Genomic DNA, 19476 nt, shown 5'->3' on the forward strand with positions numbered 1-19476 from the left:
CTCCATTACAGCGTTGTATTGATCAATGTCATGTTCACAGTGAGTAAGTTACCAATCTCACAATCTCACATTCTGATCTTATGTAACAACTTGCAAATCTCGGCCATTTTTGTTCTTATTGCAGCAGGTAAATTTTGAATGATAATGAGGATGACAATGGTGATGAATGGTTCATTTCATGATATAACAATATACAAAAGTGATTTTGCATTTCATGTTTTCTCTTTTTAATATTAAAACCCTGAGGTTAGTAGGAATCCAATTCTATGTATTTTCCTTTTAAATAATCTGTCCACTCCCTCACCCTGCTGCCAACAGTTGGCTGTCCCTTCCCCTCCCCTGGGATCCCCAACCCATTATTGACCAGATCCCCACCACCCAATACCAAAAGCTTGTTGCCCCCTCCCAACCCATTAACTAGATGTTCCCTCTCATTAATTAGATATACACTCCCATTAAAACTGCTGAATGTCCCCTTCCCCAATACTAAAAGTTGGCGGAAATATCCTTTCCCCATAATTAGAGATCACCTCCACACTACTGTGAAAAGTAAGTACCCCCCCCCCCCCCCCCCCCCCTCTTTACTTCTGCCAAAAGTTGGTACCCCCCCACCCCTACTGACAAAAGTTGGTACCCCCCACCCCTACTGACAAAAGTTGCTGCCCCCACCCCCTACCCTCATCCTCATCATAGTTGGAGTTGATCACACTAGAAGCAGGTGGTGTGATGGGTTAAGAATCAGCATTGGTTAGGTTCATGATAAAAATAGTATTTGTCTCGCAATGGTGTAAAATAAGTCCTCTGTAGTCTTTGCTTTTGGTCTTTGCACATGAAAGTACTTTTGGTGATTTGGCCTTGATAGTTGACCATTGGTCATTTCCTGCGATGTTTCCGGTACCTGTGACGACGGTACAGAGAAGGATGGAGACCTAGGGCAGTGTCCTGAGGTAGTTGGCGAACAGGAATGGTACACGTGTGTAACGCTGGCACCTCCGATTCTGACACCCATTTGTCTGGTATACTACAACAAGAGGATAATAGAATCACCTTTTACTAGTTATAATTCATGAACACATAAAAGTTTTCATGGAAAATTCTTAACTGTTTGACCTTTGACCTGTTGATGAAGGTCACAATAACCTAACTTTATCGACTTGATCAAACCTTTTACTGTATATTTTAGTCTGTTTAAGTTACCAAAGTTACACAATTACAGCATGCACAGTCTCCCTTATATTTTGCTCCTGAATGCACTTTCTTGTCCACTGGTGGAACTTTTGAGAAGGCAGAGCATGATGGCTATCGATCACCCTGACCCTTCAGTCAGATGACTAAAACAATGTAAACTGCTTCATATCAGTGTTATGAGGAAATTCATTGAATGCTCTAAGCTAGTGCTACTCTATTAAAATAGGCTGGTACTGTAATAGTTGAAGCTTGTACATGAAGTAATTTCTATATGCTTATACTTACATCAAGTGGATATTCTGACTTACAATTACAGCATCTCAGAGTTACACAGACATGAACTTAGGGGAAATTTATATATCTAAGAGATAAACAAATATTAACTTAGGGAGAATTTCTATATCTCAAAGTTAAACAGATCTAGACATGAACTTAGGGAGAATTTACATATCTCGGAGTTAAAGGGATATTAACTTAGGGAGAACTAATATATATCTCCAACTTAAACAGATATTAACTTAGGGAGAATTTCTATATCTCAAAGTTAAACAGATCTAGACATGAACTTAGGGGGAATTTACATATCTCAGAGTTAAAGGGATATCAACTTATATAATTAGGGAGAACTAATATATATCTCCGACTTAAACAGATATTAACTTAGGGAGAACTAATATATATCTCCGACTTAAACAGATATTAACTTAGGGAGAACTTATATATCTCCGACTTAAATAGACATGAACTAAGGAAGAATTTATATATATCTGACTTAAACAGATATTAACTTAGGGAGAATTTATATATCTCAGAGTTACCTTAATGAAATTAATCAAACATTACTGTAGACTTACATATCTTCTGGTGACCAATGAAGTAGCACTTTGACTTTGCCTGATTCTTCCCTTCGTCTGGCTAGGACCTGTTAATAGGAAAATATCATAAATATGTAACTTATACAATTATATCATTTAAATGCAATTAATATGAATAACATTTTAATGCTGAAGTTAGCTGATGTGAAGTACAATGAAACACTCATAACACCCTAATCCATATACACAATCTACTATCACTCAGAGGTATGACTACTTACAGAACTGTGGAATGTGACAACAGAACTGTGGAATGTGACAGAGTTTGAGGTGTGATAACTTACAGAACTGTGGAATGTGACAAAGTTTGAGGTGTGACAACTTACAGAACTGTGGAATGTGACAGAGTTTGAGGTGTGACTACTTACAGAACTGTGGAATGTGGCAAAGTTTGAGGTGTGACTACTCACAGAACTGTGGAATGTGACAGAGTTTGAGGTGTGACTACTCACAGAACTGTGGAATGTGACAGAGTTTGAGGTGTGACTACTTACAGAACTGTGGAATGTGACAAAGTTTGAGGTGTGACAACTTACAGAAATGTGGAATGTGACAGAGTTTGAGGTGTGACTACTCACAGAACTGTGGAATGTGACAGAGTTTGAGGTGTGACTACTTACAGAACTGTGGAATGTGACAGATTTTGAGGTGTGACTACTCACAGAACTGTGGAATGTGACAGAGTTTGAGGTGTGACTACTCACAGAACTGTGGAATGTGACAGAGTTTGAGGTGTGACTACTTACAGAACTGTGAAATGTGACAGAGTTTGAGGTGTGACTACTCACAGAACTGTGGAATGTGACAGAGTTTGAGGTGTGACTACTTACAGAACTGTGGAATGTGACAGATTTTGAGGTGTGACTACTCACAGAACTGTGGAATGTGACAGAGTTTGAGGTGTGACTACTCACAGAACTGTGGAATGTGACAGAGTTTGAGGTTTGACTACTTACAGAACTGTGAAATGTGACAAAGTTTGAGGTGTGACTACTTATAGAACTGTGGAATGTGACAGAGTTTGAGGTGTGACTATTAACAGAACTGTGAAAAGTGACAGAGTTTGAGGTGTGACTACTTACAGAACTGTGGAATGTGACAGAGTTTGAGGTGTGACTACTTACAGAACTGTGGAATGTGACAGAGTTTGAGCTGCCGTTGAGATCAATGTGAGTGTGCTCGGTGAAGTTCATCAGCTCTTGCTGTAACTGCTCCATGATTCCTGAGTCAAAGAAGTCTGTCGTCCGTACTGTAAAATAAACACCATCATAGAGAAACCTGTTTAATCTGACAACTCCTTTAGTCTGTAAAGAGGCAAACAATAAAACAATTGATTTTATAATCAGATTGTATTCTTAAATATCACAATGATTGCTCTAGTTATTGTCATTCTGTGGAGATGTTGTAATTTTTCATGCATCTCATAATTTTTTGTAATGAGTACTTGGCAGATAATGTTTTGTTTAATTCTATCAAATCATCATTTAAGGAAGTTGTATATATAGTATACAAAACATATATATACATCTGTCAATTGAAGTCGTTTGCATGTATTCTTGTTACCTGGATATAGTGAAGGAGTAATTCTTAAAATTGTATTTCGACTCTGGTGAATTTTCCCAAATTTTCATTGAACGAACTGTGATTCTTACTATAAACATCTTCCTTGTTTATATCATACAGTTCTATTTCAGTAACGCTGTCTTTATTGATTTAACTAAACAAATGCCACTGTTTGCAGTACTTTCCTGTTTGTACCTAAACGTGTGTATTTGATCACCGTTATATGTCACCCTTGTGATCTGTTTTAAGTTAGCAGGCAAAATCACAGCATTTTATTGCCACAGAATTGCTGACTTGGAATTAAAAAAGAAACTTTGAGTTGTAAACTCTGGAGGAGAATGTGTTGGACAGTGCCAGACAAACAATAGAACCATCACACTGCCTTTGTATTACAGGGATGTTAAACAAGATGTTTTCTCTCCAGGAATCGATATTCAATTGGTCTCCGGAGTCACGATGCCCGGTAAAGATTGAATTTATTTCTGACTCAGAACCAGAGTCTTAAATAATAAGCAGTAAGGGAAGGAGGACAAGACTTTATAGAGAGTTTCCTCTCACAACCATCTTCAGACACCTTCCCTACATATATACACCTCAATCTATAAATGAATAAAGCCTATATATACACCTCAATCTATAAACGAATAAAGCCTAACTTAACAGCGGCACTAGCATCAGAAAATTCCATTAAAATTACCAATAAAACTGATACAGAAACAATGAAATGCCTTTAACTCACAATTATTTGAATGTTTTTGCCTCCATGAATAGTGAATTAAAAATTCTAGGTTATCAGCTACCATTTAAATGTCATGTCAATGTATAATTAATAGTTTTCTTACCACACTGAAAATTTATCACTGTGTGATACAGGGCTGACAATTTACTGTTGAAAGATACAGAGGCTGACAATTTATCATTGTGTGATACAGAGGCTTACAATTTATCATTGTGTGATACAGAGGCTGACAATTTATCATTGTGTGATAGAGAGGCTGACATTTATCATTGTGTGATACAGAGGCTGACAATTTATCATTGTGTGATACAGAGGCTGACAATTTATCATTGTGTGATACAGAGGCTGACAATTTATCATTGTGTGATACAGAGGCTGACAATTTATCATCGTGTGATACAGAGGCTGACAATTTATCATCGTGTGATAGAGAGGCTGACAATTTATCATTGTGTGATAGAGAGGCTGACAATTTATCATTGTGTGATACAGAGGCTGACAATTTATCATTGTGTGATACAGAGGCTGACAATTTATCATTGTGTGATACAGAGGCTGACAATTTATCATTGTGTGATACAATATAAACTAGAACTGTAAGCCAAGGCCAATACTACAACTTCCACTTGAACATTTATGTAAGGATAACCAAAAGGTGCATATATAGCATCATCAAGTGTAAAAACAAGAGGCCCAATGGGCCTGTATCGCTCACCTGGCTCTACAGCAACTTTGAAGTTGATTGAGGTCATTTCTAAAGATACTATGTTGATTACCTCTTTATTCAAATATCATTGTAAGCTAGTTTTATTCATATTTAAAATTTTCTAGTCCTTCATTCCAGCATTCTATTGGCCTAATATCAGGTCTTGCAGGCTCTTGGCTATTGCAAAATTATTGCTTACAGATTTAAGCCGATTTCACCTCTGTGACCTTGAATGTAGGTCAAGGTAATTTATTTGAACAAAATTGGTAGCCCTTCACCCCAGCATGCTACAGGCCAAATATCAAGTCACTGGGCCTCTTGGTTATTGAGAAGTCGTTTGAAGATTATAGCCTATTTGACCGATGTGACCTTGAATGAAGGTCAAGGTCATTTATTTGAACAAAATTTGTAGCCCTTCACCCCAGCATGCTTCACCCCTAATATCAAGTCCCTGGGCCTCTTGGTTATTGAGAAGTCATTTGAAGATTATAGCCTATTTGATCCATGTGACCTTGAATGAAGGTCAATGTCATTTATTTGAACAAACTTTGTAGCCCTTCACCCCAGCATGTTACAAGCCCAATATCAAGTCCCTGGGCCTCTTGGTTATTGAGAAGAAGTCGTTTGAAGATTATAACCTATTTGACCCATGTGACCTTGAATGAAGGTCAAGGTCATTTATTTCAACAAACCTTGTAGCCCTTCACCCCAGCATGCTACAGACCCAAAATCAAGTCACTGGGCCTCTTGGTTATTGAGAAGAAGTCGTTTGAAGATTATAACCTATTTGACCCATGTGACCTTGAATGAAGGTCAAGGTCATTTATTTGAACAAACTTTGTAGCCCTTCACCCCAGCATGCTACAGACCCAAAATCAAGTCACTGGGCCTCTTGGTTATTTAGAAGAAGCTGTTTGAAGATTATAGCCTATTTGACCCATGTGACCTTGAATGAAGATCAAGGTCATTTATTTGAACAAACTTTGTAGCCCTTCACCCCAGCATGCTACAGGCCCAATATCAAGTCCCTGGGACTCTTGGTTATTGAGAAGAAGTCGTTTGAAGATTAAAGCCTATTTGACCCATCTGACCTTGAATGAAGGTCAAGGTCATTTATTTGAACAAACTTTGTAGCCCTTCACCCCAGCATGCTATAGGCCCAATATCAAGTCCCTGGGCCTCTTGGTTATTGAGAAGAAGTCGTTTGAAGATTATAGCCTATTTGACCCATGTGACCTTGAATGAAGGCCAAGGTCATTTATTTTAACAAACTTTGTAGCCCTTCACCCCAGCATGCTATAGGCCCAATATCAAGTCCCTGGGCCTCTTGGTTATTGAGAAGAAGTCGTTTGAAGATTATAACATATTTGACCCTTGTGACCTTGAATGAAGGTCAAAGTCATTTATTTGAACAAACTTTGTAGCCCTTCACCCCAGCATGCTACAGGCCCAAAATCAAGTCACTGGGCCTCTTGGTTATTGAGAAGAAGTCGTTTGAAGATTATAGCCTATTTGACCCATGTGACCTTGAATGAAGGTCAAGGTCATTTATTTGAACAAACTTTGTAGCCCTTCACCCCAGTATGCTACAGGCCCAATATCAAGTCCCTGGGCCTCTTGGTTATTGAGAAGAAGTCGTTTGAATGAAAAAGTTGACGCCGGACGGATGGACGGCCGGACGGACGGACGACGGACGCCGCACCACGGCATAAGCTCACTTGCCCTTCGGGCAGGTGAGCTAAAAAAAGTAGTATCAGATACGTATACAGTACATGTTGAATACTGTAATTGATCTAAAACTGCAATATACATCTGTTTTATCTTTTTAGGTCTGGTCACTGATCAATGCTTGGGAGCAATAATGTGAAAATCCAGGAGGGAAGTCCAGATAAATCAAATCAGTGGAAACAGATGTTGAAACATAGAAAGGAGATTTATAAAACTGTGGACGCTGCAAAACTTTTAAGTTTTAAAAATCATTACATGGTTGTTTACTCTGAACCTGTGCCACTGTTTCTGAGAATTTTTTTGTTAGAATGCAGGGTAAACCACAAACCTTGGGGACTAAATGTCTAACAGTAAATCTTACTATCCAGTAATCTCATTAAAGGGGAGATAACTCCCAGAAAAAACAAAGTCTTTGCTATGAACAAACTTCCATTCAATAGAAAAGTGAACATCCTAGTTTCAATATAAGGATTAACAGCCTCACTCTCATCCTAAAACAACTTTGAAGCTTTGAAAAAAACACTAGTCTGTACCATGGCTCGGTTGTAAGTGTTTATTATTAGCTAACACTAGTCTGTACCACGACTCAGTCCTAAGTGTTAGCTAACACTAGTCTGTACCACGACTTGGTCCTAAGTGTTAGCTAACACTTACTCCTACACTCAGTCCTAATTAAGTGTTAGCTAACACTAGTCTGTACCATGACTTGGTCCTAAGTGTTTGCTAACACTAGTCTGTACCACGACTCAGTCGTAAGTGTTAGCTAACACAAGTCTGTATCCCAACTTGGTCCTAAGTGTTAGCTAACACTTACTCCTACACTCAGTCCTAAGTGTTAGCTAACACTAGTCTGTACCACGACTCAGTTGTAAGTGTTAGCTAACACAAGTCTGTATCCCGACTTGGTCCTAAGTGTTAGCTAACACTAGTCTGTAACATGACTTAGTCAACTGAAAGTTGGAGGAGAGATGAAAGAGAGAGAGAAACAAAAAGTTAAAGGAAAAAGAAACAGTTTGTGGAGAGATGAAAGGGAAGTACAGTACATGCAGTTACAAAAGTTAATGTCATACAAAATTCCTCTGAGCCAGTCTACTCAAACCTGGAAATGTGATTTGGTGTCTGGATACAATGTGATGATGTGGCTCTCTGTGACATGTTGTCAATCATTAGCTATAACTTTAAAAATAACATTATATAAAGACTAGATTCAGTAACAGACATTTTAATATTCTGTCCTAAAAAATGCTCTGCCATAAGTAAATTTGCATGCTATTTCAACCAGCACCAGAACAGCTTACAGCCAGGACTAGATCAATACCAGGGTAACATACAACTGTCATGTTCAAGTATAACCTTCACATATATATAACCAGGAGTACTACAGTGTTATCAAGTATAACCTTCACATAACCAGGAAGTACTAGTGTTATCAAGTATAACCTTCACATAACCAAGAGTACTACAGTGTTATCAAGTATAACCTTCACATAACTAGGAGTACTACAGTGTTATCAAGTATAACCTTCACATAACCAGGAGTACTACAATGTTATCAAGTATAACCTTCACATAACTAGGAGTACTACAGTGTTATCAAGTATAACCTTCACATAACCAGGAGTACTACAGTGTTATCAAGTATAACCTTCACATAACCAGGAGTACTACAGTGTTATCAAGTATAACCTTCACATAACTAGGAGTACTACAGTGTTATCAAGTATAACCTTCACATAACTAGGAGTACTACAGTGTTAACATTCACATGCACCCCAGTATACAGTATCATGTATCCAGTATACAGTATTATTCATCCAGTATCATGTACCCAGTATACAGTATTATGTACCCAGTATATACAGTATTATGTATCCAGTATACAGTATTATGTATCCAGTATACAGTATACAGTATTATGTATCCAGTATACAGTATTATGTACCCAGTATATACAGTATTATGTATCCAGTATACAGTATTATGTATCCAGTATCATGTACCCAGTATACAGTATTATGTATCCAGTATATACAGTATTATGTATCCAGTATACAGTATCATGGATCCAGTATACAGTATCATGTATCCAGTATATACAGTATCATGTACCCAGTATTAGTGACGGGACATCTGTTGAAAATCTGTTTCGATTATCGGATCGCATCGGATAGGACAACCGATGTAGTCAACCGATTAATAATCGGTTAAATCACAAGTGTTTTGTTTCAGTTATTAATCATCATTTTGTTATGTAATGTGTATCAATAATTATCTTTTATAAGTGTAATTATTCCTATTTCTTAGTTGATAGTTCACATGAATGTATGATTGAATGATTAAGACAGTTACAACTGTACTTTTGGTCAACAGCTATGACTTCAAAAATAGATATTAATTATCCAAGAAGAATGAAGTCCAGTAAAAGTATCTGGATTTCACAGATTTGTTTATAAAACATGAAATTGTCAATGATTATATACTTTTGTTAATAAAGTGACATTTTCATTTTCTACATGGTCTTGGTAACTTTTGTTCATTGAATTCTAGATGCAAAAGTAGTAGAATACAATATGAGCAGGTACACATATAACATCAAGAATTACAAAAGAGCAATGATGCGATGCCATAGAGCTTATATCCCATTGAATATGCATTGATGGATATTGCCATTATTTGCATTGGATATTTACATTGTAATTGTACCAGACTACCAGTGTTGTTGTTTTTTTTTTTTTTTTTATTAATCATGCATGAAAATGCAATTATTAGCGCTTTTAATTTGTCTACCAATGGCCAAATAGTTGGGACTTCCAAAACTGACGAAGAAAGTTTCAGAAACCTATTTATGAGAAAAAATATTATAACTAGCAAAGTTTTATTCAACAGATTAAGTAACAACTAATTAACAAATCTACTTTCTTTGATTTAACAAAAATATAAATTGGAAACATATAACTTAACAGTTCAGTGAATAAATGTTAATTTCAAATATTGTGGTAAACCATAAATTTATCTATTAATATTACAGTATGAAATTACAAAATATAAATAAAAATGTGCTTCTTTGTAGAATGTAGATTGTGTATTGCCTATTGCGAGATTATATAAGTATGCAGGGATTGAGCAATGTGGCTGGACTGTTTCCCTTATACCTAGCAGAAACATACCTCATTACTCAGCTAATATATATAAAATGCTAAAACTTATCATTAAGAAACCAAATGATTCCTCCAGGGCTACTTATTATCGAAAATAATAAACAGATGGAGTCATTGTATAAGTCTTTCACTATCTAATACTATCAAATACCGAAATGTAGCTACTTGTATTTTTGTAACATTTCTTACAAAGGCGGCAAACAGCGACCGTCATGTCAAGGTTTTTTCTAGAAGGACCCCATTCTTTTTTTATTTTGCGGAATGCATATATATTCCATACTTTTGACTTTGCCTTTCCAACCCCGGGTGGTCGAATTATAAGCTCTGTATCAGTATCCGTTGTAGTGGCAATTGCAACGGAGTCATCGACGACGAGGCAGCCGTCCGCCATCTTTATTCTAAGGTTATAACATTAGAGTGACTTCCCTTGATTCGGGCGCGTTCGATGATCGATTCTTGAAAAACGGAAATCGATGGTCGAAATCGAAGGTGCATTCGATTCGTCAACCGATTATAATCGATGATCGGCGCACCACTACCCAGTATACAGTATCATGTATCCAGTATACAGTATCATGTATCCAGTATACAGTATCATGTACCCAGTATACAGTATCATGTATCCAGTATACAGTATCATGTACCCAGTATACAGTATCATGTACCCAGTATACAGTATCATGTATCCAGTATACAGTATCATGTATCCAGTATCATGTACCCAGTATACAGTATCATGTATCCAGTATACAGTATCATGTACCCAGTATACAGTATCATGTACCCAGTATACAGTATCATGTACCCAGTATACAGTATCATGTATCCAGTATACAGTATCATGTATCCAGTATACAGTATCATGTATCCAGTATATACAGTATCATGTACCCAGTATACAGTATCATGTATCCAGTATACAGTATCATGTATCCAGTATACAGTATCATGTACCCAGTATATAGTATTATGTAACCAGTATACAGTATTATGTACCCAGTATACAGTATCATGTATCCAGTATACAGTATCATGTATCCAGTATACAGTATCATGTATCCAGTATACAGTATCATGTACCCAGTATACAGTATCATGTATCCAGTATACAGTATCATGTATCCAGTATACAGTATCATGTACCCAGTATACAGTATCATGTATCCAGTATACAGTATCATGTATCCAGTATACAGTATCATGTATCCAGTATACAATATCATGTATCCAGTATACAGTATCATGTACCCAGTATACAGTATCATGTATCCAGTATACAGTATTATGTATCCAGTATACAGTATTATGTATCCAGTATACAGTATTATGTATCCAGTATTATGTATCCAGTATACAGTATTATGTATCCAGTATACAGTATTATGTATCCAGTATACAGTATTATGTATCCCAGTATACAGTATTATGTACCCAGTATACAGTATTATGTACCCAGTATACAGTATTATGTACCCAGTATACAGTATTATGTATCCAGTATCCAGTATTATGTATCCAGTATACAGTATTATGTATCCAGTATACAGTATTATGTATCCAGTATACAGTATCATGTATCCAGTATACAGTATTATGTATCCAGTATACAGTATTATGTACCCAGTATACAGTATTATGTATCCAGTATACAGTATTATGTACCCAGTATACAGTATTATGTATCCAGTATACAGTATTATGTATCCAGTATCATGTATCCAGTATACAGTATTATGTATCCAGTATCATGCATCCAGTATACAGTATTATGTATCCAGCATACAGAATTATGTACCCAGTATACAGTATTATGTACCCAGTATACAGTTTTATGTATCCAGTATACAGTATTATGTACCCAGTATATACAGTATTATGTATCCAGTATACAGTATTATGTATCCAGTATACAGTATTATGTATCCAGTATACAGTATTATGTATCCAGTATACAGTATGATGTACCCAGTATACAGTATTATGTACCCAGTATACAGTATTATGTATAGTATTATGTACTCAGTATACAGCAGTATGTACATTCCCTTTAAATGGATTGCACAACACAAACATTGGAATAGGCATTTTGTAAGAAAGTATAACTATATGTTTATCAAAAAATACCTGGTCTATGGAGTTGTGTATTATATCTTTGCCAAATATCTATTTTATCTATTTAAGTCAGTATTGCTTTTCAGGAAGTATTACTCTTAGGGAAACAATATCATAAAACTGTTAAGTAAAATAAAATTCCAATATATCTTATATTACTGCAATGAAAACTAAATTATTAAATGCCAAGCCCACTTCTCAAATTCCCAATACTTCACCGTAATAGATACTGTACAATGTCACATCAAGGCTATTATATACTTGTCCATTTAAATGCAGTCACTGCGTAACATATTAAATAATTTGAGGAATAATAGCTATTTCAAACCTTTTAAATGCTTTCAATATCACTTTGTGCATGATACTTGAATACACTCCAAATCATATGTTGTCACTGAATGGATCTAAAGGTGTCCGTGATTGAGGACCATTTCTCACATAGTAAACCATGAGATAGCCACATAGCTCATAACAACCTGTCACCATTGTGGTGTCTAGAAGATTACTAATATATCGATTCACTCAAACTCGATTGTAAACATGTTTAGGTCTTTGATAATAAATCGCTGAGTAATTCCAGTTACTACAGAGGTCAAAATAAAAAGTATACTGCCCTTAATCTACATGTAATAACACACACACAAAAAAACTTGGTTATTAATGAAGGAAGGCTATGTCCCTATTAATTACTGTATAGACATGTTCCTCAATAAACCAAGGTGAATATTTTTGTATTTCAGGATTAAGTTAACATTGCTGTATGTATATAGGTATAGGTGAAACAATATCTTTAATTCTTGCCTGGTTAAACAGGATTATATGATCAATATGATGTGGATGTTGATTTCAATAATTTTTGATTAATTTGATTCACAGATATTCCTAAATATTGTTGGTTGTGGACTAATAAAATATGACATAGTTGTACAGATATTCCTACAGTTTGTTGTGGGCTATGACACTGTCATACAGATATTCCTGTCGTTGGTTGTGGACTATGACACTGTCATACAGATATTCCTGTTGTTGGTTGTGGACTATGACATTGTCTTACAGATATTCTTGTCGTTGGTTGTGGACTATGACACTGTCATACAGATATTCCTGTTGTTAGTTGTGGACTATGACACTGTCATACAGATATTCTTGTCGTTGGTTGTGGACTATGACACTGTCATACAGATATTCTTGTCGTTGGTTGTGGACTATGACACTGTCATACAGATATTCCTGTTGTTAGTTGTGGACTATGACACTGTCATACAGATATTCCTGTTGTTGGTTGTGGGCTATGACATTGTCATACAGATATTCCTGTCGTTGGTTGTGGGCTATGACACTGTCATACAGATATTCCTACAGTTTGTTGTGGACTATGACACTGTCATACAGATATTCCTACAGTTGGTTGTGGGCTATGACACTGTCATACAGATATTCCCGTCATTGGTTGTGGGCTATGACACTGTCATACAGATATTCCTACAGTTTGTTGTGGGCTATGACGTCGACACTGTCATACAGATATTCCTACAGTTTGTTGTGGACTATGACACTGTCATACAGATATTCCTACATTTTGTTGTGGACTATGACACTGTACATGTCATACAGATATTCCTACAGTTTGTTGTGGACTATGACACTGTACATGTCATACAGATATTCCTACAGTTTGTTGTGGACTATGACACTGTCATACAGATATTCCTACAGTTTGTTGTGGACTATGACACTGTCGTACAGATATTCCTACAGTTTGTTGTGGACTATGACACTGTCATACAGATATTCCTGTTGTTAGTTGTGGACTATGACACTGCAGTCATACAGATATTCCTGTTGTTAGTTGTGGACTATGACACTGCAGTCATACAGATATTCCTACAGTTTGTTGTGGACTATGACACTGTCGTACAGATATTCCTACAGTTTGTTGTGGACTATGACACTGTCATACAGATATTCCTGTTGTTAGTTGTGGACTATGATATTGTCATACAGATATTCCTGTTGTTAGTTGTGGACTATGACACTGTCATACAGATATTCCTGTTGTTAGTTGTGGACTATGACACTATCATACAGATACCACTGTGACTTTGAATGATGGTTGAGGTCATTAATTTGAACAAACTTGGTAGCCCTAGCCTTCACTCCAGCATGCTACAGACCCAATATCAACCCGTGGGACTCTTGGTTATTGAGAAGAAAATATTTCAATATGCAATTTTGACCCCTGTGACCTTGAGTGAAGGTCAACTACATTCATATGAACAAACTTGGTAGCCCTTCACCAACATTAGGTCTCTGGGCCTTTTTGTTATTGAGAAGAAGTTGTTTAGATGGAAAAGTCGACGCCGGCTGAATTAAAACGAGCTGAATTTGGTGATAGCTTTCCTATTTGTATAAGCTCAGGCTAAAATAAAGAATGTTTTGAATCACATAATTCACTTACTTAAATTTCATCCGAAATTCATGTAGGACTTTTTCTCATATCAACACGATAATCTAGAACTCTACTTCCATAATCTTATTTACATTGATATACTCATGTCTATATTATATGAGCTAGAAAACTTTACTATTTTTACGTCTATTAATCATAAGCACAGCTTCCTCTTGATCCATTGTCCAGTTAATCTGATGGGTATAACTTCCCATTGATCCATTGTCCAGATAATCTGATGGGTACAGCTTCTCATTGATCCATTGTCCAGTTAATATGATGGGTACAGCTTCCCATTGATCCATTGTCCACTTAATCTGATGGGTACAGCTTCCCATTGATCCATTGTCCAGTTAATCTGATGGGTACAGCTTCCCATTGATCCATTGTCCAGTTAATCTGATGGGTACAGCTTCCCATTGATCCATTGTCCAGTTAATCTGATGGGTACAGCTTCCCATTGATCCATTGTCCAGTTAATCTGATGGGTACAGCTTCCCATTGATCCATTGTCCAGTTAATCTGATTGGCACAGCTTTCCATTGATCCATTGTCCAGTTAATCTGACAGGAAAAGTTATTCCTATTGATCCATTACCCAGTTTCCTTAGTGTAAGAGGCCTATTATTGTAGTTATGATGCGCTCACACTGAAAGTGCACATCTTCACATATTTCAATCTAAATTGGAAAAGACCCTTCAGATGAAAATTTAAACAGGATGTCTATAAAGCTTTAATGCATTGAGGCAAACAATGGCCGCTATAATTTCCTGGTGATATATATGGACCAAGACAACTGCATACAGTTCGAGTGTTTGGTTTTAAACAACTTAAAAGTGTTGTCAAATTGTATTGTGGTAGCTGTTTCAAGAGGACATAATTGCCTATTCGTCTGTGATTTTATTCCACTTTCAGCATATAAATATTTTACTCTGTGTGTCCTGATCCTGCTATTCCTTTAAGTATGCATTATATCATCATTTTATTGAAGAACTTTTACACTAAGTGAAAGGGCTTATTTGAGGTACAGTATAGAAATATTACATTTCTGAATTTAGTACACAAACTCTGCATTACTAGACACCAGGTAATTAGGTCTATCAGACAGTTACTGTATTACTAGACACTTAGTAATTAGGTCTATCAGACAGTTACTGTATTACTAGACCCCAGGTAATTAGGTCTATCAGACAGTTACTGTATTACTAGACACCAGGTAATTAGGTCTATCAAGACAGTTACTGTATTACTAGACACCAGGTAATTAGGTCTATCAGACAGTTACTGCATTACTAGACACCATGTAATTAGGCCTATCAGACAGTTACTGCATTACTAGACACTTAGTAATTAGGTCTATCAGACAGTTACTGTATTACTAGACACTTAGTAATTAGGTCTATCAGACAGTTACTGTATTACTAGACACTTAGTAATTAGGTCTATCAGACAGTTACTGTATTACTAGACACTTAGTAATTAGGTATATAATCATACAGTTACTGTATTACTAGACACTTAGTAATTAGGTCTATCAGACAGTTACTGTATTACCAGACACTTAGTAATTAGGTATATAATCATACAGTTACTGTATTACTAGACACTATATATATAGGCAATATGTTTTTGTGTATCAGTAAATATATATATATATATGTAGAGTTTAAACACACACCCCTTAATTCATCATGTTTACAGTAAAGCTCGGATCAAGTTTAGCAGGGCCTGTAACTATCTTCTATATCGCAAACCAATTAATACTGGATACTCGGAAAGTGTTGCCAAATGTGTAGGGAGTACTTTAAGGTGAACTTCCATACCAATAATACGAGACAGGAGCACAACAGGTATGATAGGGTTTCCTCACGCTGGCCTCCCAGCACTAACTACAGGTATGATAGGGTTTCCTCACGCTGGCCTCCCAGTACTAGCTACAGGTATGATAGGGTTTCCTCACGCTGGCCTCCCAGTACTAACTACAGGTATGATAGGGTTTCCTCACACCGGCCTCCCAGCACTAACTACAGGTATGAAAGGGTTTCCTCACGCTGGCCTCCCAGTACTAACTACAGGTATGTTAGGGTTTCCTCACACTGGCCTCCCAGTACTAACTACAGGTATGTTAGGGTTTCCTCACACCGGCCTCCCAGTACTAACTACAGGTATGTTAGGGTTTCCTCACCCCGGACTCCCAGTACTAACTACAGGTATGTTAGGGTTTCCTCACACCGGCTTCCCAGCACTAACTACAGGTATGATAGCTAGGGTTTCCTCACACTGGCCTCCCAGTACTAACTACAGGTATGATAGGGTTTCCTCACGCTGGCCTCCCAGCACTAACTACAGGTATGATAGGGTTTCCTCACGCTGGCCTCCCAGTACTAACTACAGGTATGATAGGGTTTCCTCACGCTGGCCTCCCAGCACTCACAACAGTCTGCTATAATATTACATAACACCCTTTCTTTATATGATATTGATTGAAACACTCATTGCAGTTTTACTTTAATCTCGGCTCCGTGACAGTTATCAAAAAGAAATGGTTTTATATCAGTTTTAAAGCCATATTTAAACTCAAACTTATGTAAAAGCTCCTTATCACAACGAATCTTCTTTTTAAATATTGGAATCTAACCTTTTGATATAAAAACACATTGATGAAAGAAATGGTATACCAACTGAGTGAGTTTATGTGCAGTATGAACTACATAGATAAAAGGATACTTTCTGCCAGGAACATCACGTAAAGGGTTCAAGATCTTTTGTGTCTAATTTAGTCAAATATTAAAGAAAAATAATTCCACCTGGATAAAAACAACCAGTTCTGAAACTTCCCTGAAGTAGCTGTTTAAGACAACACTGAATGTAATTTTTATGGAAAATTAATAATTTGTGAAAGACAGCTAGGAAAACTAGACAAATGATACCATCACAGTTGTCTGTCACAATTCAATGAAATCAGTGCAAGTTACTGTGTATCATGATCACTGTACCACTCAATTTTATCTTGATAGGAGAAACCTGTCAAAGGGGAATAACTCTAACAGTTTTCTGTACCAGCTGACAGAAGGCTACCTCCACCTTTTCCACTGTTTAGTCTTGTTGCCAACATTCGATACACTTTGAAATGAATCAACCCTTCTTACCTGCCGTATGGCGCCGCCGTTTTAACTTTTTACGGCGCCACATTTTGGTTGGCGTGTCCTCGCGGGACTTTTGTGTGCGGTTGTTGTTGCTCTGCTGCACGGCGAAGTGACTATTTACGTGGCGTTCCAGTCCTTTCTGGGAGGTGAATCTCATCACACATCCATCCACAATACATTTGAACGGCTTGTCGCCGCTGTGACTTAGTATATGCCTTTCCAGCCATGACCTAGAACACGAGCTTTTATTATACACTTTACATCCCAGCCACAGGCACACATAAGTTTCACCACTTTGCGTGTCTACATGACACTGTCTGATATGGTCCATGAGAGCTGGGGGTTCGAGCCCACATTCGCAGTCCTTCCATTTACATGCTATATAGGTCTCTTTACAACTACACTGCGTGTCTGCCGGCCGACTGTCCTTACTGATGGGGCTGAGCACACAGCTCCCCACGATGGATAAAGGTGTACACGAACGCGACGTGTCGGGGGTCACCTGTTCTGATGCACATCCCCCCTCCACTAGTCTTGTAATCTCTTTCTCTTCTGACAAACTGAAACACAAAACATGTTATATATTAAATAGGATTCGTACCACTGCAATGGAACACACACAGTCTGATACTAGTGTCATTGGTAAGAGCTATCTAGTCTTTCACTTCAGTCATAACAATGGATGTGGATAAGTAAAACAATTCACAGGGAAGCACTGCTTCTTTCTCTTGACCAGAGTCTTTGGCTACAGTAAACCTCTGGTCAGTTTGAACAAAATTAATTAAATATTGATGAACCTGTTGGAATCATACAAAATTGTGCTTCAGAAAATAAGCACCAGCTGGAACTATCAGAGTCAATATCAGCAAAAATATCAGCAAAGTGTCAAACATGGCACAAACATGTGTACAACAACAACGTTAGTATATTTATAATGTGTAAAATGACAGTATTTTATTACTTAATTCAATGTCAACAGATATTTAACTTTCTTTATTTCCTGATATCAAATTATGATCGTTCTGGTATGAAGCAGAGACCACTGTGCACGGTTATATATTTTTATATTTGAATTAGAAACTATTGCATGTATATGTTATATTTAATGAACCTGTGTCTTGATAAAGGGGCAGATTCGACAATTTACTGTACTGTCGTTATTACTACTTGACAAATATATATAATACTTTAGTAATATTAGGTCACAGCAACATGCTTTTAAATTAATTAAAAGTAACTTAACAGTCCTAATATCTACCAAACTTATTTGACACCTTTAAAATTACCCATCACTAAATGGGACACCTATGATTGCTTTGACTGGATAGGAATGCTTATCCAGCTATACCGGTGATCTGTCCTTTCAACTTGACCCGACACCTCGCATGACCTGTTCTACCTAATATAAAGGCATACCGTATTTATTCTAATAAACGCCCCCTCTTTTTTTTTTGGAAAGGAAAATTCCTCAATTCGAGAAAAAGAACTTACCGTGGTATGTAATTGCAATTTCATACCCGGTGTCAGAATGTTTGTCACTTAGTTTTATAATGTTTTGGATACATATACACATGTTTCATGGTGTGAAATGGGTACATACTACATATCTCACAACTTACCGACTCTGAAATTTTGATCTCCAGGACGTTTATTAGAATAAATACGGTATGTTTACAGGTAATACCTTGATTGGCAATAATTTAGGGATGTCTGGGTACAATTGAAAAATCAAAATGCTTCGTTAACATGTACACTGTATTTGACAATATACTGGCATTTTTTTCAGTTTGCCATACTGCGTAATATCAGCTTG

General features: G+C 36.9%; 1 protein-coding gene across 2 annotated transcripts in view; it reads right to left on the bottom strand.

Annotated features, from left to right (window-relative positions):
* Window positions 1–655: 655 nt before the first annotated feature.
* Window positions 656–19476, bottom strand: part of LOC117327912 (zinc finger protein AEBP2-like) — a 76766-nt gene continuing 57945 nt past the window's right edge. For both annotated transcript variants that reach the window (XM_033885153.1, XM_033885154.1), the window contains exons 3-6: window positions 17667–18223; window positions 3188–3312; window positions 2043–2110; window positions 656–1021 (exon numbers count right to left, since the gene is read on the bottom strand). In XM_033885153.1, coding sequence (XP_033741044.1) covers window positions 874–1021; window positions 2043–2110; window positions 3188–3312; window positions 17667–18223 — 898 coding nt within the window. In that variant the 3' untranslated portion in view covers window positions 656–873. The remainder of the gene's footprint in view (window positions 1022–2042; window positions 2111–3187; window positions 3313–17666; window positions 18224–19476) is intronic.

This window comes from Pecten maximus, chromosome 5 (assembly GCF_902652985.1).
Source record: "Pecten maximus chromosome 5, xPecMax1.1, whole genome shotgun sequence".
NCBI classification, from domain to species: domain Eukaryota; kingdom Metazoa; phylum Mollusca; class Bivalvia; order Pectinida; family Pectinidae; genus Pecten; species Pecten maximus.